The sequence below is a fragment of the Dendropsophus ebraccatus genome, chromosome 13 (genome assembly GCF_027789765.1).
Source record: "Dendropsophus ebraccatus isolate aDenEbr1 chromosome 13, aDenEbr1.pat, whole genome shotgun sequence".
NCBI classification, from domain to species: domain Eukaryota; kingdom Metazoa; phylum Chordata; class Amphibia; order Anura; family Hylidae; genus Dendropsophus; species Dendropsophus ebraccatus.
Window position 1 is genome coordinate 40,398,578 of NC_091466.1, and position 26,594 is coordinate 40,425,171.

The following is a 26,594-nucleotide window of genomic DNA, read 5'->3' on the forward strand; positions in this document are numbered from 1 at the left end:
TTGGTGTATTGTACACTGAATGCTTTGTGGGAGATCAGAATACATTGTTATGTGGTGGCTCAGTGTGTGGAAGTGACCCCAGAACAGCACTAATATATATATATTATCACCATACTGTACCTCTCAACATACCATCACACTGTTACTGACCAAATCATCCATCATCATACTACTACTTCTTCATCCTCCTGCACCTCCATAATCATACTACTACCTCATTCATCCTCCTGCACCTCCATCATCACAATACTACCTCCTTCATCCTCCTGCTCCTCCATCATCATCATACTACTACCTCCTTCATCCACCTGCACCTCCATCATCATACTACTACCTCCTTCATCATCCTCCTGCACCTGCATCATCATACTACTACCCCTCTCATCCTCCTGCTCCTCCATCATCATACTACTACCCCTCATCCTCCTGCTCTTCCATCATCATACTACTACCTCCTTCATCAACCTGCACCTTCATCATCATACTACTACCCTTCTCATCCTCCTGCTCCTCCATCATCATACTACTACCTCCTTCATCATTCTCCTGCTCCTCCATCATCATAATACTACCCATTCATCTTCCTGCCCCTCCATCCTCATAATACTACGCCCTTTATTATCATACTACTACCCCCTTCATCCTCCTGCCCCTCCATCATATTACTACCCCTCCATCATCCTCCTTCCCCCTTCATCCTCCTGCCCTTCCATCATCATAGTAGTATCCCTCTCATCCTTTTGCCCCTCATCAGCATACCAGTACCTCTCTTATCATTCTCCAGCCCCTCCATCTGTATTTAAAACAAAAAAACAGCTATACTTACCTTACCTGTATGATTCCTCTAGTGCCCCAGCGACTCCTCTCCCTGCTCTGCTTGAGTGAGATTGTGAACGCCGGAATGGGGCGGGGCTTCCTGTGGCGGGGTGGAGCTTCCCGGGAGTACCCAGGACATGGTTTTGCCGGGGCTGTCTCCTCAGAGTCGGGCAGACCCGGCAAAACCATGTATTTATCCTGCTGCAGCTGGGGGCCCACTGAGGACAGGCAGCATCATCCTATGGCTGTCTGGGGGCCCCAGCTGCTGGACAGGCAGTGTCCGACACTGTGTGTATGCAGGGACCAGAAGACCTAATAATTTTAAATTTATGGCCAGTTTGTCTCTGGAAGACCTGGTGCAGCCGTGTATTACATGACTTTAATTAAATGCAGATGCCATCCCAGTGATCTGATCGGATCTTGTCTTTGAATAAAGCTCCTCACTGTGAAGAATCATCTGGATATCGGTGTAATTTTACTGCCCATCTGAAGATCCGCTTCTTATTGTGTTCCGAAGCAATTCACATTAGTCTTTTACTAATTGGATGTCGTTTGCTCTCCAGCAATCTAGCAATATCAGCATTGTGCAAGACAAATATATAGCTAACACAGAAAATCAGAATTGTAACAGTACGCCGCTGATCACTGGTGCATTAAGCTTGGTTATAATGCAGGACGTGCATTGTATAATGTATTTCTCTATTGTTACAACAGATTGCCATAGTCCTCTTTGGGGAGATTCTGCTCGAGAGCTGCATCACATTGGCCAGTTGTTATTCAGCAAAGTGAATACAAAGCTGCCACCCTGGCATTGACCAGACTCTATACCCATAGATATTGAAATCTTATTAAGTTACACATCTCCTTATCTTGACTGTGCCCAGTCTTTATTATGAGCACGTACAATAAGATCATGTTGTAGCTTAGCGGATAAAACTGCCAGCTGCGGGTCATGCCGGCAAATAAACAGCTTGTATGAAATATCTTCTATAAACCAATTTTGTAAGGGTTATGCATATCTGTCACTTTAAATTATATGGAATGGAACATATTGGCACTGAGCATAGACATCCCTAATTAGATTGATGCTGCAGCAGAGTAATGAAGAAGCCTCATCGGGGACCTGAATGTGTGAGCCGCAGACAACATCTTAAAGTAATGCCAGAAATCTTAGAGGACGGGATGAACAAATAGCAGAATTCTAAGTAGAAAAGTGAAATAATGGAAGTGGCTGTATTCTAGAATTACATGAGTGACATCTGACCCTGTATTATTTGTTCAATACGTTGATTAGTACTGGTTATATACAGGTGTAGCTGAGATGAATATGTCAGATGTAGTATTGCTGAGGTTATGTGATGTTGCAATGTATTGCAGGGAATGAGCTATATGACATTTCTTATGGTGATGCTGTAACAAAATTAAAAGGGTACTCCGGAGGGGAAAAAAATGTAATATTAGTCTTAAAATCAACTAGGGTCAGAAAGTTATATACGGTTATAATTACTGTGCTTCTATTTAAAAATCCCAAGTATTCTATTACTTATCATCTACTGTATGCTCTGCAGGAAGTGGTGTATTCTTTCCAGTCTGACACATTGCTTTCTGCTGCCTCGTCTGTCCATCACAGTAACTGTCCAGAGCAGTAGAAAATTCCCATAGAAAACCTCTCTTGTTCTAGACAGTTCATTACATGGACAGAGGAGGCAGTAGTGAGCATTGTTTCAGAATGGAAAGAATACATGATTATAAATGGCACTGGTAGATGGGTATATCTGTTATGAGTTTCAAGGTATGACTTCAACCCTGAAATAGGTAGTAGTTGGGGTAACTACAAAGTTTGCTATTATCCCGCATAGGTGTGAACGGCCACACAGGGGAGCATTCATGATAGAAAATGTACTTTGCCTTATTAAAGTGGCTACTGTCTGTCCAGAAGTCCTTTTGCCTGTGTTATCTATGGCGGATAGTCATAAATCATAGAGAAATATTCATGAGAACACGGTCGATCTTGATTGGTTTCTACTGGAGGGCAGGATTTGTTGCAGCACTTGTTCGCATTAAACACTTCATAATTGATAGACACAGCAGTGAGGATCCTCTCAGCTATGAAACAGTTAAGGAACGGCTGACAGATTGTTTTTTTTCCCTTTTCCCTTGAAAGCTCTAGTTAGAATAATGCCGATGACCTTGGAGCATTGACTTTGCTTTTCGGAGTTGCTTTATATGGTGAGATCTCAGCATTTACTACATCCATAGGAACATCTAAAAAGCTGACATTACACATGTGTACTCAGAACGTCTATACTCTGGATGCTGGAGGGAGCCGGGCTGATGGAAATGATGAGTAAAGGTCGAGATCAATATAAAATTTTCTTCTTCCTTGCCCAGGCAGCGTAATCTAATAATAAGCGTGAGAGCAATGAAAGGGGAGTTGATGGTCCCATTTATCTTGGCTCGGTTAGCATTATTTAGCTTAGAAAGCTGCAATTATGTACTGAATGTATGGAATAAATAGACTGTCTACAACATTTCAGATGCATCAACTAATCTCAGCAAAGATCCTCAGTGCACACACGCAGGTGGTCTGTACATTTGTGTGGGGTTATCATAATATTTTATTCTGTTAGGCCTTATTTTATACTACTGGCTTCCCTTCAATACTCTGAAAGCTAGGACTGGAATAAGGTTGGTGGGCTCTTTGGTGTGGGCCTACATACCAACCTTGTGACCCATAAACAATCTGCCCATTTGCCACCACATGTAAGAAAAGTGGACTTGCATGAATGGTTACCTTGCAGGTGTTCCAAGATTTGTGTGTCATTATAAAATGGTTGTTGTTTTGAATGGGCAATGTACCCCAATAACATGATGTGAATGGGGTCTCAAATACATGCCCCAAAAAATTTACCTTCTTTAAATAGGCCAAAAACTGTTATTAGTGGATTGTGTTTAGTCCATTTAAGTCAATAGGCCCAATGTGCGTATGCCGGTATGCCAACGTATACCAGTGGCATACCCCCAACATATGATAACAATGGGGCCTAAGAGAGTTGCCATAAGAAATTGGTTGTGTTTGCATGGGCCATGGATTCAGGTTCATTGAGTTCTTTGAAAATCTAAATGTATGAAATGGGGTTTAATGAGCTGCTAGTTAGGAAAAGGCCTTCAATCTGATGATTAATGTGATGAGGACCAAATCTGGGACCATAAACAACATTTTTCTATCCTTTATTGCCATGTTTATGCAGTTTCCAAATGCAAAAAGTAGCACACTTTATATCTTCTCATTATTCTCCCAGAATCCTATATTCACAAGTGTCATTCAGCAACCTAGAAAGAAAAAAAAAAAAAGCGGTATGGTCCTCAATGACACCCTGAGCCTTGTGAAAATGAATTTTAATTACTCTTGTTCACCACACAGTCTGAATGACTTTTTACCGTACACCTCAGAAATATTTCAAGGTTGAAAAAAAAAACACCCACTGCAGTCTGCATGGAGAAAGAGGAGAGCCAGACGAAATTCATGAAGCTTTTATAGACGTTCAGCCTTGAATCTGTCACCAACAATGCACATACACTTTTGAAGCAGCAATTTCATTTATTTTAAGGCTCACTTAGTTTCTAGGACTGCCTTTTCCAATTCATATCACTACAGCAGCGGAAAGAGAGCATTGTACTCTATTAGGCGGTATATTCAGCAGTGCCAATGCATAAGGTTGGGGTAATGTGACTTTTTATGAAAGCTTTTATAATGTGCTTCAGATGGATAGGAAAAAAAAGGGCCCTACACAAAGAGAACCTTATTAGTTGCACCGTCCAAATTGTTATTCTTCTAGACAAATAAGTGGCGATCTTCTCCGTGAATATTTTTATAATGTTATTTTTGACTTGTAGCAAAGGGAATTTTTTTCCCCTTTTCTGAACCAAAAATGTTTTGACAATGGATATTTTTTCATTACGCATTAAAATGAAAATTTGCCTTGTCTTCTTTTCTGATGTGCTGTGGAGGCGGAGGCGGCAGAAGATGCCATCAGTCCAAAAACAAAGCAATAGTGCCACCATGTAAAGTGCTAGGCACGGATTTTAGTGTTGGTCAAGCATAGTGCTCAATCGAGTTTCTTATTGATTTTAATGAAAAATGCTTGACTTGAGTAACAAGCACTTGTACCATGCTCTATCCAACTCTGATTATCCAGCTTGGCATTCTGGTCAACCGTTAAAGACTTTGGGGGGGTTATATCATCACGCGCCCCTGGTGTACTCCATGTACTCCCTTTTCCACGGTGTATGCCAGCCTTATCCCCTGCTCGCCTGATCGGGGAGCACATGGTGGGGAGGAGGCATGGCCTCCTCCAGCACCTGGTTTATTAAGGTTTACACCTAATAACAGATGTAAAGCAGGTGTCGATTTTTGTGCAATGCCAGGCACAGGGCCGTCCGGCTGTACTATGAGCCGTGTGCCTCTCAGTAAATATGACCGGGAAAGAGGGGGTAGGCCTTTATATAAGACGTTTAAACTTGTTCATAAATGTTTCCTTAGTGCATAGTGAAGCCTTGTACCCTGTACAGTGTGCCACTCTAAGATGCTCATACCTAATACATATGTAATAGAACAGCGAGAAGAGAATCTTGCCGTCATATAAAATGGCAAGGCACATGGTCCTCCAATGGTATAGGTTGGGAACAAGAGGGATGGGATTAGACTTCACAGGAACATAGGCCACTGCTAATGGTTTGCCAACTTCACAAAATTATTCACCCCAGATTATAAAACATTTCTGCCCCATAAGCCCCACTTTGCGTCCCATTGGGCATCCAGAAACATTTGGCTAAATATGTGTATAATTTTTTTTCTCTCATTAATGTTACTGCTATTTAGTATTAGAAGCTTACTTTCACAAAATTAGTGCTGTAGGTGTAACGGCTTTTTAAGAAAGCCCGGCTTATAAAAATATAGCATGGATTTTCTTTTTATACACGCCGACATGGAGAGGGAATCCGGCTGGGCTTTATCCTGCATTCTTACTTGTTTGGTGTCAAATCAACAGAGTGACAGAGTCTGTTATTCTGTCTGAAGCGAGGGTTGTAATAACATAGTCACGTCAGTCCTTGTAGAAAGGAACAAGCTCCTCTTTTGTGGCCCTTCAATATAACCGGTGACCCTGATTTAATGTCAGCACCCTTGATTGTGAGCTCCTTTTACACAGTGCGGGCATGGCATGGTGCTGATCTGAAGCTAAATGAAAGCAGGGCAGCATTATAGGCCAGAAATACAATAAATCTTGAATGGTTCCAGATTGTGCCTCACTTTGACAGTTTACTCAGTGCTACTCAACACCAGTCTGCTGCGCCAAAGCTTCAGGTTACGTGAGGATTATTGACACGATCCGACCTACAATGAGTCTTTGTAACGATGGTTATTGCACCTGTGGTGACAAATCGGGCATAGGCCAATAGATTGGTCATAGATTTTTTCTTTTGATATTTTTCTGCATACAATTAAGGGTAGACATCAAAAGAATAAATATCTAAAATATAAATAATTATAATTTTTTTTATTTATATAGCGCCAACAGATTACGCAGCACTTTACAATTCAATAAATTCAAAAATTCAACAATTTTTATGTTATTTGTACAGCTGGGTTATAAGCAGTTGGGCCACCAGCTATCACAGCAGCGGTCACTCAGCTTTCCCAGACTGCAGTATATAGCATTGACTTGTTTAATACAAACAAAACAGGGACAACATAGCAATTCCCGTACCGCCCAGGAAATGAATTCACTTCTTCCCTCCAGGGAACACTTGTAATTACAGAGGGAGTTCACACCTAGCCTGTAACTTCAGAGCATCAGGTCAGACATGACTGTTCCGCTGTAATCTGGGGGCATGTTCTTACAAGTAACAGTATCACCTTCTTTAGTATTCCTAGAAGTATCCTTGTTAACATTTCAAGGAATCCTCCCAAAAGAGGTTGCAATTTTCAGGATTGTACCTGTATTCATAAATATCCTCACACTGGCTGAAATACTTTCTGTGCACTCATTTTAGGGATTAAAGTTGCAGGGTGGTGGAGGGCAAAGCAGTATTTTTTTTAATGTTGGAGGAGGGCTTACAGTCACACTTACAAATGCTTAGGCCATCTGCAATCTAAGCTATTGCACATGCCACACACATTTGGTCTCAGTCGGGGGCACCTGCCCTGAATAGGTGTGACCACACATCAATGGCACTGCCAAACAATACATTCAAAATCTATATGTCCCTGATAGGTTACAATAATAATATTAGTGTGCACTGCCCTCCCGATGCTTCAGGATAATCCATGTTACATAACACTATGCTTCAGAATCTGCCACTTGATTTACTATGGCAATTACCTTGAGTTGAATTAATTAACAGATGAAAACATTGTTTATTAACATCAGCTAATGAATTCAGCACAGGTAAGTGCTATAGAGCGTGAAAAAGGATTTCCTATCTCACTCAACCATTAGGTTGTTCAGATTGTAGAGGATTGAGTGGCCATAGCCCAAAGTTGACAATATGTTTGGCTTTGTTCACGCAACGTTTTTTCAGTTCTGTTTAAAATTACGTCCTTTATTTTGAGTCTTAAATAACGGACGTCATTTAGATGTCTGGCCTCCCCTTAATGCAATGACAGCTGTTGGTACATTATTCTAGTTTGGGTTTACTAATTTGCATTTGGGTGTGTCTTAACAGAAAATTCCATTGAATTTAATAGTAAAATCAGAGACAAAAGAAAAACTGTGCGTGAACAACTAATAAAAAACGTCCGCTGTTTGCAAAAGACGTCCAAAAATAATGATCATGTTTAATATTTAGATGTCCGTAGCAAAAACATCCGTTCTTCAATACATTGTGTGCATTGGACATCCGTCTTTCCATTGCCTTCAATGCATTGTCATTGCAGTCAATTAAATCAAATATCAAAATCTCTATTTTCTATTTCTCAATTTTTGACGTTGTGTGAACACAGCCTTTGGCTGACTGCTATCGCTACTGATCACCGCATATACATGCACGAACATACATGGATTCTCAGTAGCAATGGGGAGATAAGCGCCTGACAGACCGCTATGACAGTGGCTTATCGCCTTGAGAAAAAAAGGATTGGGAAGTTGAAACATGCCTGATCCTTTTCATCCCCTACATCTGCTTCAGTTTGCTGATCCCACCAAGATTGGTGAGTTCAGCTGTCACTTTTCTAATGTGCACATATACCTTCTTTTACTGTTAAGCTAACACTCATATGGCTATTCCTTATAAACACCCAATACATGTGCACAATCGGCTAAGCAAAGTGTGTACGTGTTTTAAATGGGGTGATGGAAGAAAGCTGCTTCTGTGCTGGTTTACTCTTTAATATACATATACAGTATAGTGACTTATAATACAAAGCTGCAAATACCCTGAATTGAAATAGACTCAAATAATATAATTGTGGATGCCAGCAGTCACCACTAGAGGGAGCCTACTGTATACTGAATTATTATCAAGCTCAATGTATAGCCTGTGTGCAGTAATTTCCTAAGCTTCTATCATTTGTGGCTTCATGTAGGCATACCTCATTTTTATGTCTAGAGACGATTTGGAGCTCTCTGCCAGAACATTGGGCTCTTGTCCCTACAATGATATATTAAGAAATTAAACAGCACAAAATTTACGTCCTATTTAGATTTTGGTCATTCTCTTTGCAGTACAGACCTGGGCTTTGTAAAATGAACCAACCCATCAGATGTTGTGTTTTTCGCTTCGTGTCAAATGGTTTCTGAACAAAGTAGAAGCTCAGGCTTGAAATGCACCTTTAGACCTGTGACCTTCCATAATAAGAGCTCTTATGTAAAAGCAGCTCACACAACCTTGGAGCTTAATTCTGCATATATTAAAAGGCAGCAGATGGGCTGCTGGGGGGATCTGGGTTTCTACAAGTATAGAGCAAGTAATTAAATGTATATAGAAGATACTTGAGATGGATTTGGTGCCTGCACAACAAAGTCATAAAATGCAAGAGATATGAGAATACGGTCTCTGGTGTATACGAGTCAAGAAAAATTTGCATATATAAAAATGTGTATATGTATGTTATTAATTAACTCCACCCCCCACCTGGCTGAGGTTTATTGATTCATGTACAAATTGTGCTGCAGTCTTTGAGAATCTTGAAAATATGCCTAAAAACGTAAATTCTTATTTGCAAAAAAAAAAATAAAATGGCTAAAATGTTTTTAAAATCATATAAAGTGAAGTGAGACAACAAGTTGGTGATGCAAGGGTTACACAATAGTGCAATCAAACTGGACAAAATAAAGTGTTCACACCCTGGTTATAGTCATTATAGATTATCACTGTCTACTTATTCTTTGTTTGCTTTGTCCTGTATCCCCCCTCCCACTTTCCTTTTTCTCATTTGCTGCGTTGCCAGAGGTTAAGCCCCTAGGCAAGGAGTATACTGAGAGTCCCTGCGCTTATTATGCATCCAGTCAAATGAATGTGGCATGTGAAATACAACAGGATGGAAGGAGGCTCTCTCTCTCTTTACATCTATCTATCTATTTATCTATATATCTCATATCAACTATCTATCTATCTATCTATCTATCTATCTATCTATCTATCTCGAAGTGAGTTCTACCTGATTGTATAATTTCCATGGCAGTATTGCTATTGTATAGCAATGTGTGATGTTTCTATTTGATCATTGCAGGTATTCTTTAGTACTGCATATCATATGTTTTCTTTGCACTATATGGTGGGGACAGTGCTGTATAGATCTGTTATTAGGGATACTACTTTATACCAAGGGGACATCTTATACAGGTTTTGGATGAATAAAGCCCAGAAAAGGATTATTCACTGTAAGAGCAGTGAGACTATAGAGCTCTCTGCCAGAGGAAGTGGTCATGTTGAACTCAGTACAAGAGATCTGAAGAGCCCTGAAAAACTTTCTGGAGAGATGCAAAGTAGCAAATTTTTGGAAGGCAAGAAGTTGCTCTACAGTGCCACCTACTGGAGGTAGCGTCCCTTACAATCAATGTCTGGCCCTTACACAGGATAAAGAATTATATGCAAGTCAAAATCTCCTCCAAAAAGGGGAGTTACCTATCTGTAGACAGCTATTTTGGGATTCCTGTCTCTTGTCAGTATGGAGCAGGCTTCTAAAGGTCTCCATACACCTTAGACTTTAGTTGGTGGATTTGGCTGTGAATCTACAGTGTATGGGGTTCTCCCGAGCGACCACTGACCGGTGATGTTGGTGCTGATAGGAGTCAGGGGTGATGGAAAATCACTGCCTGACTCCTTTGTTCTGGGAGAGTTAAGCAGCAACACGGGACCACAGGAATGCTCGGCCAGGTCGAACGTTTCTGTGGCTGTGGAGGGTGGGTGGAAGAGATAACTGACAGCTGAACAATTATTTGGCTCTCAGTTATTGAAATTGTATTAACTCACGGAGATTTTTTCCTTTCTCTGGTTTAACACCACAAGGTCATAGGCTAACCGGGATGGGCATATATCTTTTTCTGACTATGATCCATTCTATCTATCTATCTATCTATCTATCTATCTATCTATCTATCTATCTATCTCTGTCTTTCAGTCCTGTTTTCCCCTCTTCAGATTCAGTTCACATAATACTTTTAGTGAGTACAGCAAGTGAGAAAATAATTGGCTACTTAGATGTGAGTGCTATAGAACATTATTCCCAAGTAGATGTAAATCAGATGGAGGTAGAATACTTTCTTTGACTTCAGCTTCATAAGCCTCATTCTTTAATATACACTTGAGAGTTTCTGTTCATTCATTTTCCTGACCACATGTGGCAATGCAGATTCGACATCCTTTTTTCCTTCCAGATTATAAAGTCTTTTTACAACATTTGGAATTCAGTACTTAGGCTCCAGGCGACTTGTGAAGATGAGATTGCAGGCTATGTTTGACCTTACAAATTACAATTTCTATGATGATTAATCTGTAAAAGAGCGCGTAAAAGACTTAGTATGGGCATGCACACTATCATGTTGTAATTCACATATGACTATTAAAAGTGTGAGACCTTATAACATGAACATCCATTTTCCATCAACTCATGAGGACATTTTTTTTATTTAATGCAAACTGGTCATGTTATGCATAAAGGAGTTGTCTGGTTTAAGAGAATATAGTATATTCTGAGTAAGAGTGGACATCTGGGATCGGATCTAAAGAGAATTTTTTTGCTTTGGAGGACCAGCATGTCCACGGGCATACCATTGAGTTCAAAGTAAACTCTGCAATACTTTGTTTCCCCTGTGGAGGTGCTGCAGGTTTCTGCAATATAGTAGATTACTGGAACACCATTGATGGACCTTTTCAAAGTAGATAATTCCTTTACGTGGGATGTGTCAGCAGAAAATGACCTATTGTTTAAATCTACGATTTTACTATCTAAATTAATAACTAAATGCTGTAAAAACAGCTCAGGCAAGATGGCTGCCCCTATAATATTGTACAAAAAATTAAATAAAAAAAAACTACAATCAGAAAGTAGAGACAGATTGCAAAATAGATTTTGTATCTAATAAGTAAAATGAAAACAAACTAGATGATACATAACCAATAAAGAGGGGGAACCATGTAAAGGGTTAAACCAGTGTAGAGCCACAGTGTAGCAAGCCTTGTGTTGTATCTGGTGTCCCTTAAAGTGCTGCAAGGCTTCATCTAGAGCATTGTGACAGAAATATTGGCAGGGTGCTGGATCGGTAAGCATCATGGATCAAAAATGTTCCATGCTATATGTTTTGATACGGAACAATTGCATAACTCATTTCCAAATACACCTGAACTTTGCCATAGTCTACTAAGCCACTTAAACCTTGTGCTATTGAGTTTGTGATATTGATGCATAATAGTTATCACACCGTCATGCTAAAATGTTGTAATTGATGCTCATTTCAGGTGAAAGTCATGGTTAGGATTTGCCCTTCTCAAGGAAGTCATGATACATCCGAGTCCATGTCCTTTTTAAAAGTTGATCCACGGAAAAAACAGATTACTCTTTATGATCCATCTACTTGTGGTCCAACCCTGTCAGGCCACAGAAGAGCTGTCGTTGCTGCTCCAAAGATGTTTGCCTTTGATTCTGTGTTCCCTCAAGATGCTTCTCAGGTATGTCAGGGCCATCTACAGGTTTTTGGTAGCTTGTACTGTATTATGTATCTATAAGTCACCCAAGGACAACTGGGATTGAATATTAAAAAACAAAAGTAGAACCTTCTTCCTTATGGTACAGGGTTATACCATGTCAATAAATACCATTATGTCGTTTTTTTAAATTTCATGGGTGGTAAAAAATTGCCATGTAGTAAACTCTATAAATAACACTTCAAGTTCTGTTTAATTGTAAAAAAATCTCATAGGGATAAAAAAAAGAGGACTGTCTAAGCTACAGTCCCTCTATGTGGAATCCTAGTATACTGTATGTTTACTAACTTGAGTTGTTATGCTATTGGATACTGTTAAATTCCAGCTCTGATCCAAAAGTGTTTCTTCTTTCCTTTACCCATATTACAAATGCCACCATTGATGTATACTGCATCATTTCTGTCTTTTATCTAAACAATTCTTTGATCTTACTTTAGGCTGAAGTTTGCTCCGGGACTGTTGCAGAAGTAATCCAGTCTGTTGTGAACGGTGCAGATGGGTGCATATTTTGCTTCGGTCATGTCAAGCTTGGTAAGCTCCCAGATTTGTTACAGTTAATTATATGTCAGTCTGTTAATTACATGCTGTCGGTATCTGGTTCGGCAAACATAGTGAATGCAAATAGATTATAGCTTTTAATTACTTACAAAACTCGCTTCAATTAACTTCTGCGACAGTGTTATGAAATGAGTCAGAAATTTTCTAAATTCCTATCCATCGTATAATATTGTATTAATACATCATGGCCGCCTTGTGTTTCGTTGTCATTATATTTATAGTGAAGGAAAAACACAAATCTCGTTGCTTCTCGAATCTGAAGTCTAAATAGATTCTTGGAAAGAAAACCTTTCCAGATTTTCTGGGAATGGGCCATGATATTTTTAGCTTGCAGTTGGAGATTTGCACGACAATCAGTAGTTGTTTCTGCATCCGGATGACTCCATTGTCATCTAATGGTGTATTCTTTTTTAGGTAAGACCTATACGATGATTGGCAAAGATGCTTCTACACAAAGCCTCGGCATTATACCCTGCGCAATCTCGTGGCTTTTCAAACTAATCAACGAGAGGAGAGAAAAGACTGGAACTCGCTTTTCCATCCGGGTATCCGCTGTTGAAATCTATGGCAAAGATGAAAACCTTAAGGATTTATTAGCAGAAGTAGCCACTGGAAGCCTTCAAGACGGACAGTCCCCAGGGGTGTATCTCAGAGAAGATCCAATATGTGGAACTCAGGTATAATAACATGCCATGGATTATTTATTTATACATTTTATTTTCAAATCTCAGACTTTCTTTGGTATCTCTTTCTTTTTAGCTATTATAGATCTGCTGAAACTGAAGCCAGAATCCCTTGTCCCTAGCTATCCATATTTGTTTTTCTGATTGCCCCAGAGAGTTCAGCAGTTGAGGAAGAAAGCGCACCCTTATCCTAATTAAGTGTTTTTTTTTCCTGTGTGTTTTCAGCTTCAAAACCAGAGCGAGCTGAGAGCCCCGACGGCGGAAAAAGCTGCTCACTTCCTTGATGCGGCCATTGCTGCAAGGAGTACAAGTAGAGTGGATTGTGATGAAGAGGACAGGAGGAACTCGCATATGCTTTTCACCCTTCATATATATCAGTATCGCATGGAAAAGAGTGGAAAAGGAGGAAGTATGTAAATTTGGATCATGCATTGTTAGTCACGGGTCATAAATGTTGTCTATTTCGTTAATAGTCCAATGGCCCAAAAATAATGGAGTGGAAGTGCTGATCTTATAAACAGTAACCAGTGTTCTACTGAAGTTGCTTGCTCTGGAAAGGAAAAAGTTAAAAATGTTGTCTTGAATTAGATAAACAACACCACGACTTTCAATGGAATCCCTATAGTGAACATTAAGCAAGGACCACAATAAAGCCCTGTCCTGATTTTGACTGTTCAGGCCTTCTGAAAAACCTCATAGACTTTGTATCACAATGGGCAAAGGCATGGACCAGCACAGGGTGGAGATCCTTTTGATTTTGTCTCTACTTCCCTCACAAGTAACGCTTATGCCATCTTCAGATTTAGAAAAAAACCTGGCCATAAATTCGGTTTGTGTTACAGGTGCACAAAAAATTAACATTATTAACAGGTTATTGAAGAACAATGGCACTTCCTACTTTGGGAACAGTAGAAATGCTGTTTCGGGAAGGTTTATGTGTACTGAGGGAATACAGAAATGGAAGGAAGTGGCTGTAGTTTTAAATAATAGCTGAACTTTGTAAGGTTGTAAAGTACTGAAAGGTCAAGTGTCGCTCTTCCCTCCAGAGATACTGAGTAGCAAACACTTGATGGCTGTAGGATCTTTACATTATGGACTTCAACAATACAAAACATCTTGTTGGTTACTATGGGTTCACATATTTTATGAATTTTAGTAATAAAACATAATTTCGCATAATTAATATAGTGTTTGTTTCTTTGGATAGTGTCGGGTGGACGCAGTCGATTGCACCTTATTGACCTTGGGAGCTGCGAAAAAGTGCTGAGTAAAAGTCGTGATGGGGGAGGAGGACTGTGTCTTTCTCTGAATGCTCTTGGTAACGTCATATTAGCCCTTGTGAACAGTGCCAAGCATATCCCATACAGGTTAGTCCAGTGTACCAAATGTCTACTATAGTCTATATTCTCCCTATAGCTGTATTAAACCGATCATGTGAATACTAGAGATGAGCATAACTATAGCATTCTCGAGTACGATTGTCCAGCATTTCAATACTGGTAGCCTTAAGGCTGCCTGGAAACATGGGTACAGCTTAAGGCTGGGTTCACACTATGTATATTTGAGGCTGTATTTGTGAGGCTGTATAGCAACCAAAACCAGGAGTGGATTGAAAACACAGAAAGGCTCTGTTCACATAATGTTGTAATTGAGTGGATGGCCATCATTTAATGGCAAATATTTGCTGTTATTTTAAAACAACGGCTGTGGTATTGAAATAATGGCCGTTATTTACTGTTATATGGCGGCCATCCACTCAATTTCAACATTGTGTGAACAGATCCTTTCTGTGTTTTCAATCCACTCCTGGTTTTGGTTGCTATGAGGACCTGACATGAGGACCAAATACTGCCTGAAATATACATAGTGTGAACCCAGCCATAGGCTGTATCCATGTTTTCCTGGAATCCATTGGGATGCATCCAACTACTTCAGTCACCGTATTCAAATGCTGAACAACCGGACTCCAGGTTTCTCTAGTTGAGCTCATGTCTACTGAATCCATCCTGCTATTTTGTTAGACATTAGGATTTACTTGGACACATCTGAGCCCTGGTTGATTTCCCATTATTTCACCATTTTACTGTGTGTTGTGAAAATCACAGTTGTTGCCCAAATTTCTTTTATCCATTCTCCACCATTACCTAGGGGAAACAACATATAAAGAGAACCATGTGGCCCTATAGTCAGATGGAGTAAAAAGCGAAAAATCTGGTATATCTGTGTCTGGCTGTATGCCACAAGCTGTTTAAAGCTAAGATGTATTCCAGTTTGAGGCCAAACTTCTTTGATGTACTTATAGCTAATGTAAAGGAATACGCCACACAAAATGTATGCCAAGAGACATAACACATGGTATAGATTTTGCTCCTTTAAGTTGCCTATACGCTCCTTGAGCTCCATTATGCCCATAACTTAAGAGATCCATCAAGCTGTCTTTAGGAGCTTAGCTCAAGTTTAGAGTAAAAGCGACACTAAATCGAACATTATAGACGTAGCTTATTTTCAACCAATTCGCTATATCATCAAACCCGTAAACCTGCTGAATCCGCTGGTTCCTCGAGCGCACAGAGCCACTCTCTATCCATATCATGATTAGCACCGACTTACTGATTCATTCCTTGAATTGTTTGCAAATACTGGTGTCAGAAATGGAAATAATTAATCCCTTAGTTGCCAGCAGGGGCATTAACCGAGTTGCCTTGAAGTTTATTGCAGACTGGACAGGTTAAATTACAACTCGCTGTCATTTATAGCATTGCAAACAGCTGATATTTTTAATGTAATCCTTTTACTTGCTTGTTGGCATGCCCTTACAATACTGAAATAACAATAGGAATGTCTCTGAATGCCCAGTGCAGAATTTTAATTCGCCTTTCCCCTTGTTAAATAGGGACAGCAAATTAACTATGCTCCTGAGGGAATCTCTGGGGAATATTAACTGCAGAACAACGATGATTGCCCACATCTCAGACTCTCCATCAAATTACCCAGAATCCCTCGCCACCGTACAGCTCGCTTCAAGGATTCATCGAATGAAGAAGAAAAAATCCAAGGTTAGTCTGTTCTCTCTATTGTACTTTCTGTACAAAAATATATTAAAGTATAAATCATCTTCTTTATAGTATCAAAGGTTTTGTAACATTAAGGCTATGTTCACACACTGTAATACAACGGCCATTGTATTACAGTGCAGTACTGGACACATTTTTAAATGTTCCTGCAGCGAATACTGCCATATAGGCCGCAGGAACATTGCTGAATGGTTATTTGAATTGTGGCCATACATTTTGTGAACAGACTGTGTGTTGTTCTTTACAAGAACGGCTGTTATAATTGTCAACAGCGGCCGTTCTGGTAAAAATAAAACAACAAAAAACAGTGTGTGAGCGTAACCTAAAACATATTCCGAAAACAAAAACAAAAAAAAATAACAACCTATCCTATCGTTAGGGTAAACCTTTGGACCCTCACTAAGCAGCAGAATGTGCTGTGAAATATTTCACTGTACCTTTTTTGCTTCAAATCTCCCCCCCCCCATAGCTTTCACTCCATAGGACCACATCTCCGTATATGTCTCACCTATATATTGAAAAGTTTGAAATACAGTGTTGTAGAATCTCTTAATATATCTGTATGACTTTTGTATGCATGATTGACTGACAGTAGCTGCTAAGTACCAAGTGGGTTATATTAGGAGATGGATAAGCTATTTGCAGTATTTGTTAAAATTTGCTTGGACGAGGTTCAACAGTGGTTAAGAATCAAGCTAATGGACCTTAGACAAGCTTTTATAGAGTGGGTGACACTAAAAACTGCAGCTGTCACATTCTAAGCCCTCTGCCATCTTCTCTGTTTTCTAGTATGCATCCAGCTCGTCGGGAGGAGAAAGCTCTTGTGAAGAAGGCAGGGTGAGAAGACCCCATCACATGAGACCCTTTCACCCAAGGACAGTTGTACTTGACCCAGACTTTCCTGCAGTTGGAATGCACAGCGATCCAGATTATTCTTCCAGCAGTGAACAGTCATGTGATACCGTCATCTACGTCGGTCCAAATGGAGCTGTTTTGTCTGATCAAGATCTGACAGATAATGAAGGTCCTCCAGAGTTTGTCCCAATTATTCCTTCACTTCTCAAGAGAAGGAGCAAAGATAATTTATCCAATCTTCGGAGTTCTGATAATGATCACTTAAAATGCAACACATTTGCTGAGCTACAAGAGAGACTTGAGTGCATTGATGGCAGTGAAAACCCAACAAGGTTCCTCCATGAAGAAGTTTCCCCTACAGCTCTTATCACAAAAGCCATGAATCACCAGGAAAATATAACTTCTATGCCACAGCAAGAAAAACTGCCACACTCACCTAGGAAGGGACAGAGTACAAATATTGCATCTGCTTTTCCTTATAATTGTTCAGGATTGGAAACAACATCACCTCAACTTACACATGAGCACCCTCAACAACATGCCAAAGCTGAAACTGCACGTTTGGACTATGTCTCAGATGGAGATCAGTTGACAATCACAGAAAGGCAAAATGCTTCATTGCCAAGTAATGGCAAATTAAAGGAACAACCAAAATTATCTACTGAACCATCAGTGAGAGAAAAAAGCCTCCTTACAAAAAGACCTCTCCCAAGTCCTGCACCACCACCTCCTCAGGCGACCTCTCAAGTGAGCTTAGGATCATGTAGTGGTGTCAGGACACCTCCTGTTGGAATGAGCAGACTGAGGAATCAGGACAAGCACAATTTACTAGGCAGCACATTACCGGTTATGAAAAGCACTCCTAAACAGCCTGGTCCAGTTGAGGTACGCAGATATTGCTCGGCAATGAAAGCAAAGGGATTTGATCGTGACTTTGTAACCACAACGGTAACATTGCAGAAGCCTGTTGAGCTTAATGGAGAAGATGAACTTGTGTTCACTGTTGTTGAAGAACTGTCCATAGGTGGTATTCTTGATAATGGTAGACCCTCCAGCATCATTAGCTTTAACAGCGACTGTTCTCTACAGGCCCTCGCTTCTGGATCTAGACCGGTTAGTATTATAAGCAGTATTAATGATGAGTTTGATGCCTACACCTCACAGATAACCGCTGCTGGAGTCAATATTGATATTGTGGTTCCCTTGGCGGAGGATCAATGCACAATCAGCAGCAGGCGATCTTCTATAAGCTCATGGCTCAGTGAAGTGAGTATCTGTACGATTAAAAGTGATGGAGCACAGCCAAATGACACTTTAATTCCACACTCATCTCACAAAGGTGACAACATTGTGGATTGTCTGGATCTGGATTTAGACAACACAAATGTTCACATTGGTAAGAATCTGAAAAATTCTCTAAACGATAGTGGTTTTTGCTTTTCTGAAATGGACAATGATAGTATCAGTTCCAGCCTCATGTATACTAGCAATGAAAAGAGCCTTAAGACCTCTGAGCTAACCAAAGCTATGCCAACTGCTTACCAAGCAACTAGCCAACCTAGCGCTTGTAGCACCTGGGGCACAATTTCAGTAGAAACGATCCATTCTAGTCTTCCTCGGAAAAATAAGTCTACCTCAAGCACAACACATGCTGATGCATTGACGTGCAAAGAAAGCATATTTGAAGACCCATGGGCAGTGCGACAGGATAATTCATTACAAGGAAGGACTGAAAATCAGACACTTTCTGCAAAATCATCCACTTTGATTACAGACAATCAATTCAAACAGAGCTCAAAAGTTGCACAAACCAATATGCCTAAGGCTGTAAAGTCCCAAACAACATTGGGATGTTCACAGCGGGTGGTAGATGGCTGCGAAATGGATCCTAAACCTTCCACTAAAAAGAACGAACCCTTCACCAAAATGCCACAACTAAGAAGAGGTGCCACAACTTTAGGGGTAGTAACAAACTACAGTTCCCAAAATGAGCATGGGATCAAAGGTACCTCCGATTCTGTGTTTTCTGATGGCAGCTTGAAGTTGTCAGGAGCCAAGAAGACATTACCACAGAAGACAAGTATGTTGCCAAGACCAGGTGGGACTGGACCTCCGGCTCCTCCTGTAAGAAAGTCAAGCTTAGATCATAAAAATAATCCTCTTCATTCCAACAGTCTTGGCAGATTAGATGGAACAGATTATAGCAGGTCCACCTTCAGTTTAGAGGAAGATTCCGAAACACAGCTTAGTAGCAAAATCGCCAAAAGTGACCATTCACAGCCCAAAGCAGTATCCAGCTTAAAGAATAAATCTAATAGGTCTGAATGTGTTCAACGCTATGGAAGTCACATGTCTCTGGAAAGATGTGATAGCCTTACATCTGTTGGCTCAAGAATGACTGCAAACCGAGATAGTGGCAGTGTCAGTAATATCAATAAGGCTGGCCGAACAGTGCCTAGACTTGGCAATCCACCAGCGTCTAACACAATTACCTCACCACCTTCTTGCAGCTCTTCCACCAAAAGCAACCAGGCTAAAAGTTCTCTTTCCCAGAAAGCTACCACAAGTTTAAGCAAAAACCGCAGCCTTTCAACCAGTGGATCGAAAACTCTTAGTTCCTCAGTTAAATCTCTTAATCAATCAAATGGTAAATGTTCTGGAATACCCCCTAGTGGAAAAGCAGGTTCCAGGACAGTCCAGAGTGCTAATGGCAAACCTTCAAGAGGAACAACAATTATGGGCACAAAGCAAGCATTAAGAGCTGCCAACAACCGTGTCAATGAGTTGGCTTCTGGCGGTACAGGCAAAATGGGCCATTTTCGGGGGTCAACTGATTCTGATAGTGGAAATGACAGTGGTATTAACCTTAGTGATGAAAAATCTCAGGCTCCTGTTCTACCTTCACCTTATAGTAAAATAACAGCTCCAAGGCGTCCCCAGAGGTACAGCAGTGGGCATGGCAGTGATAACAGCAGTGTTTTAAGTGGAGAACTGCCCCCTGCCATGGGAAGGACAGCCCTGTTCTATCACAGTGGTAGCAGTGGATATGAAAGCATGATCCGAGACAGTGAAGCCACCGGAAGCGCATCCTCAGCCCATGACTCAATGAGTGAAAGTGGAATGTCATCTTCTGGGCGGCTGAGAAGTTTAAAGTCTCCAAAGAAAAGAGGTAATGTGAATTTTACATTTATAAATATACCTGCATATTTTATTTTTGTATGATTGTATTTTTGTTAGTTTAGTTTGTTGGTTTTTGGCATCTAATTCCCTTTGACCAAGTTAAATAAAAATTATTTATTTTCATAGGTCTTCAACGCAGAAGGCTTATACCAGCACCTCTCCCCGAGGCTACAACAACTAGCAGAAAGAACAACGTCACTGGCCAGTGGGTCGACCTCCCACCTTTGCCTGGCACTTTAAAGGAACCATTTGAAATCAAGGTTTATGAAATTGATGATGTGGAACGGCTGCAGAGGCACAAACGTGAAGAACCAGAGGTCAGTAGAGATTATATTTTAATTGACTTAAAATGATTATAGATAATAGAGACGGACCAAATACCATATTAGGGAAGAAAGTCTTCTATTATGGACATCTTTCTATTAGCTCTGGAGGACCTTGCATGTGTAGCTATCACATTGATTTCAGTAGGAACTGTAATTCTTCATTCCACCTTTTGAGGCACTGTAGGAGAATTGACAATCTGCTGCCAGATTTTCAAATAGCTACCAGATGACTCCCTGCAGAGTGGCACCATGTGGTCAGCTTTTTACAGGGTGAACAAAAGGCATTGTCTAGTGTTTAGTGGACCAGTCAAAATGTTTGGGCTCAGCAACAGTCCCCGCGGCTGCAAAAGATAGATCCCTCCCTAGGGCTGCCAGGAAAACATGCATATATCCTGTATCCATATTATCCAGGACACCCTTGGACACCATCTGGCTTCTGCAATCACAGGGAACCAAACACTGAGCGCTTTGGTTCAGATAACGTTGCCGAACCCAAACATTGTCCAAAGCAGACAGCCCCTTTAAGATTGAGATGCAACATGATATTCACATAATGATACTTTAATAGTAAAATAAATAAGATTCAATTATCACACCACATATGGTTTACCATTCTTTCTTTACCATTATATTAGTATGTCTGTCTAAAAAATTTAATTTTATCATATGTGATCTCATATTGAAGCTTGGGGTTTGTCCATTTCTGCCTGTTACACCATTTTAAGCACTACAGTATTTACATTGAGGTATTCATATTTGAGAATTCTGAAGCCCAAACCCATCCAACTACTCACATTCCATTTCTAAGACATTTGTATTAAAGGGATTGGCTTGTTTTAAAAACCTGTTCTAAAAATACCTCACTAGGGCATACTTCATTAACCATGGTGTGGCCCATCAAGCAGAGTGCCTACAAAGGGTATGCCTCTTTCTTTGGAGGTTCTGGCTCTTGTATAGCATCTAGATTTCAGTGGACCTGTGCCCTCATTTCTGTGGTGGGGGTGCTGCAAGCCAACAACTTTCTCCTTACCATCCTCCCCCCCGCCCAAGATATTTTATTTGCAGTGTATTAGAGATAACTGATAATAATCTATTTCTTTATTTTTATTTTAACTCATGGAAGTTTCTTTCTGATAATTTCTACTTTTTCAAATATGGTTCTAATTTAATTTTTTTTCTTCTTTTTCTTGTAGCCTTTCCAGGATATGGAAAAGGTAAGGATCTATCTATCTATCTATCTATCTATCTATCTATCTAATCTTCATAAATTTCTTCTCCTAATTATTTTACATACCTATATTTTTTTTTTCTTAATTGCCCATTTACACAAATATCTTATGCTTAGATGGATTTTTTTTCTTCATTTTCTACTCATTTAATACTAATTTTTTTTTTAATTTGAATTCGGTTTATAAACCACCTCTGTAAATTCCTATTTGTCTTGCAGTTACTATGGGAATTAGAATAAATAGCTTAATGAAACTAATTGATGAATAATAAAATGAAAAGCAAAATGGTCCATTATGTAATTACATTGGCATAAGGATGCACAAAAAGTCATTTAAAAAATGTATATGGCAGGATTTTTTGTTAATTAACAGACAATGATTTTGCGGGTTTCGGAAGCATATTTTTTAGATGCAGACTTTTTTTAGTTGTAGTATAACTAAAATAAGCACGGCAGAACATATTGCTAAGGTCAATCAGAAAGTTAAATGATATCTGCCCTATGATCACTACCTAATCAGAAATCTCTCCGGTGCTGATAACAGGTTTTATCTATTTTCTTAAGGGGCTGATGTACTTCAACACCAAACTGAAGGTTGCGGAAAGACGACAACAGAGAATCAAGGATGTAAAGGCAAAATATGAGATGTTGAAAGATGAGTTGGAAGAGACAAAGACTCGATTAATGATGGATCCAAACAAATGGAGAGGAGAATGTAAGTAGTGATGGTCAGTGTGTTCATAGATGGTGATAATAACATGTGGTGAAAACTGGCTTTTGTAAGATTTAAAGGGGTTATCCATCTCTTTTTTTTCTTCCTCCTCAAAATCTTGCTGGAAATGTTTTTGAGAAATTTGCAATGTTTCAGCAATTGCTCCTTGTGCTTTGCATGGCTTTATATTGCCATCACATTCATACTAGCTGTGTACAGCATTACGGCTTATTTCTATTCACTGGAAAAGGACAAAGCTGTAATATCATGAATAGCTGCTATGAATATGGCCAAGTTCTGCCGAGCAACCCACTGTAAACAAAGAAAGGCTGCAGCACCTGTACAAGTGCCATAACCCCTTTAAACAGATAAGCCATCATCAACTTTAAATACCTAGGAAAACCCTCTAACAGCTATAGATAAGATTTTATATAGCTATGTGGTGCTACAATATATTTTCGTAAGGGAATATGCACACTGAGTAAATGTCGCGGATAACTCTGTGCTCTCCATCTTTGCTTTCCACCTGTCCAAGTAACTGTATCATATATTGATCAGGATTAATCTGCTGTCTCCCAATTACTGCTATTGGAGAAAACAAGGATCAGCTACACTTGATACTTTGTTGTCCTGGGGGTGAGCATAGATAGAGGTATCTGTCAGCCCCTTATCTCTATGGTAGGATTCATAAAAGCTTAGCCATTGTTTCTCTCTCTTTTTTTTTTTTTAATCCCAAGGGAGTACCTGTAAAGCACTTGGTAGAACTATGAGCTAGTTGGCCCTAAGTGTTGGATGCCATAGCCCCTTTTGCCCTTCATATAATTCGAATGGATTTAGAATGTAGGCTTTCTCAAAGTGAACATGTCAGGTTTTTGCTGACTTAAGGAACCAGCCTTGTACAATGGAGCTTCTTATCCTGAATTAGGAAATATAGCTCTCCATATCAATCTGTCACTCCAGCTTTGAGATATAAGCTTTAGAAATTGTATGCAATTGTATGAAATTAGGAGATAAAGCCCATGGGGTGTTGCTCAAGCTGCAAAAGCGCAGCATAGTTTAGCTCCTTCTCTACTAATGCCCCTATACCTACAAGCAAATGGCCACTCAGTGAATTTTTGCTGGGCTTTTGCAACCCTTGGGAAGTTGTATCCTAGTGCTGGAGTAAAGGATTAAAATAAGAGTTACATGTTCTGATTCATGGTTAGAAGCCCTATTGTACACTGGTGACAGATCTGCTTTTGAAAGGATAGTGTATGGATAAAAATCTCTCTTCTGCCTCCTGCTTTCTGACCCCTATCTTGGCCAGTCACTAGGGATCTGCAGTCAACAATGGAATAGTATAGGTGACTTAACTAAGCAATAACTTTTTAATCCTCTAGTTTTTTAGATCCATATGAAAGTACTATATACATATGCAAAATGTATATTTGTACATTATCATTATAGCAGCCTTGTATTGTAATAATCTTATCATTTCTTTTTTCTTTTGACCTACAGTTGACGTGGACCCAGATCTCGACAGAGAGTCTCAGGAGTATCTAGAGGCACTGGAACAAGCCACAGAGGATCTGGAGCTCTGTGTTAACATATGCAAATCTCATGTCATGATGGTGACCTGCTTTGACATCGGAATGATTATGGATCAGCAAGATAGTGGAAGAGAAGTGGAAGTGTGAAAAACCTGAAGAAAGTGGAGTAGTAGAAAATAATGGACATAAAAAAGTTAATTTAGAAAAGGCCCTGCATTGTGCAATGAAAAAAAAAAAGTACATCAGAATGTGAAACTGTAAAATTGGAAAGAATGTTACTGGATTGATACCGATGATGAATTGTAATGACTTATAAATGAATACGGTGCCTCCAGACCAGAAATAGACGAATCATGGTTCTCTGGGTTATTCAGATCCGCACTGATGTGTCACCAGGGGAAACATAGCGGAAGGTTCCCATGCAAGAAACCATGTGGCCACAGTACTAGTAAAGTGCATTGTATTGGTACAGTGCCAGAATGGCAACTTAGCCCCATTCAAAGGAAGGAAGGGGGAAATCAATGAATACAAATATAGACAGCTAATACTGAGTTGAATGGGAGCTGTCTAAATCTGTATACAGTGAGCTCTCCTCTAGTGGTGGCTGTAGAAAGCCAGAATATTTTCAGTGTCTTTGATATGGTGGTGGCCCCCCTTGCTAAAATGTCCACCCTTACCTGCTACACTATTGGAACTTGGTGTTCTGGCCTAGGGAATCACCCTTGTTCTTATTCTTAGGCCTCTGATGGACGTATTGCACCCATGTTTAACTATCAATATTCAAGATATAACACCTGGATTCTTTGCAGTTCTACTAAACCAAATTTACAGCAGCACATGCTTTCAGTAGAATGGGAAGGAGTCCAGGTTTTACATTTGGAATATGTATAGGTTTGAATGAAGTTTTAAGAAGGTGTTAAACATGATTATACCCTAAGCGTAAATCCACAAGGGTCAGATTTGAGGCAGAAAACATTCTCAGTAAAGATGCAAACAATCCAAAAGAAAAAAAGGATTTAAGATTATGCAGAATTTCGTGCTGAATATATTTTCGAAATTTAAAAAATTCACCATTGAAGTCAATTGAAAAATTCAACAACAAATGTACCCTAATTAGACAACACAATGCAATTGGATTCTTGAGCATTGTGAATAAAAATAAATAAATAAAAATATCGAAGAATGTGGTTATGAAAAAAAAACAAAAAACTAAAACTAAAACTAAAACATCAGTTCATGCATTTAAAAAACATAATTAAAGTGCCTTGTTTTCTTATAAATTTTTTTACTTTTTTTTTTGGTGCTAAATTTTCAAAGCCAGCAAACCTAAGCAGACCATTAAATGTATCAACATTTATACTGTACAGTGTAAGTACTTGTAAAAAAAAATACAAAAAAGGATGAAAAAATGAAACATTTTATAGCAGAAGCAATAAAGAAATTATGTTTCTGGCCTGAATTTGCCTTCTGATTTCACAAAAAAGCTGTTTTTTTACAAGGGGAAAACAACAAAAATTTCCTTCTTTAAATTCTAATATTTTTCTGATCAATTTAACAAGCTGTAAAAACATTTTTTTGGACTATGCTTCACTTTCCATTTTATACTGTTATCTGTTCAACTAAATTAAATGCCCTTCTTGTATATTTTACAAGCCTAGGACATTAACCGTACATGACAATTGCTCGGATTGTACTATACTGGCAGTAGTATAGTGAAGCATGACATTTTTTTCTATTTACACTGATTATGCATTTTTTAAGTAATTTTTTTACAGTTTTCTATGGAAGGCAAACGCTCAGGTTTAACCTATACATGCTGCATGTAATGTGTGCATTTTTTCTGTTTTGTAATGAATATCTCAAGCACCGATTGTTGTATGATTGCCAAACACTTTGCAAAGGTTTATGTGTGTAAGTAATATTGCATTTCATATGGAGTCATATTTTCTGATCATCTTGTTTTTTTATATGGGGTTTTCAAAACCTTTGTATAAATGTATAATACTTTACTTAAACTTTTATCTGTGAATAAAAGATGCATTTATTAATATATCTGTTTTCCCTTCTTTACTGGACATATAAAAATTATTGTACATTCATTTTAGGTCTGGCTACCATATCATTCTATCAAACTTGAGAGCTTCCCTGGCCCCTCCTCTCAGCTATGATTGACAGCTCCAGCAGTGTCCTGATTGAATGTTAGAGCAGTTAATTATAGCTGAGAAAAGGGAAGAGGAAAGCTGTAAATACAGATGAATCTGGGCACCTAACGGGAAGAGCCCGCCTCATGGACACTTGCTGCAGCAGTGGCTGGGACTAAACACAGTGTTTTTACTGGTCATCCAGGTAGCAAACCAAAGCACAAACTATCATTACATTTCCCTTCTCAATATATATTGAGATGTAAGTTTTGAGGGCTAAAAAACTG

At 39.4% G+C, this 26,594-nt stretch overlaps 1 protein-coding gene across 4 annotated transcripts in view; it reads left to right on the top strand.

Annotated features, from left to right (window-relative positions):
* The window catches only part of KIF26A (kinesin family member 26A), a 108,679-nt gene extending 82,463 nt beyond the window's left edge, over positions 1–26,216 (top strand). For all 4 annotated transcript variants that reach the window (XM_069950034.1, XM_069950035.1, XM_069950036.1 and 1 more), the window contains 11 exons: positions 11,776–11,985; positions 12,459–12,552; positions 12,994–13,256; positions 13,488–13,671; positions 14,470–14,629; positions 16,156–16,318; positions 17,126–20,360; positions 20,498–20,688; positions 21,891–21,911; positions 22,490–22,640; positions 24,135–26,216. In XM_069950034.1, the coding sequence (XP_069806135.1) occupies positions 11,776–11,985; positions 12,459–12,552; positions 12,994–13,256; positions 13,488–13,671; positions 14,470–14,629; positions 16,156–16,318; positions 17,126–20,360; positions 20,498–20,688; positions 21,891–21,911; positions 22,490–22,640; positions 24,135–24,313 (4,851 nt within the window). In that variant the 3' untranslated portion in view covers positions 24,314–26,216. The remainder of the gene's footprint in view (positions 1–11,775; positions 11,986–12,458; positions 12,553–12,993; positions 13,257–13,487; positions 13,672–14,469; positions 14,630–16,155; positions 16,319–17,125; positions 20,361–20,497; positions 20,689–21,890; positions 21,912–22,489; positions 22,641–24,134) is intronic.
* The last annotated feature ends 378 nt before the right edge of the window (positions 26,217–26,594 follow it).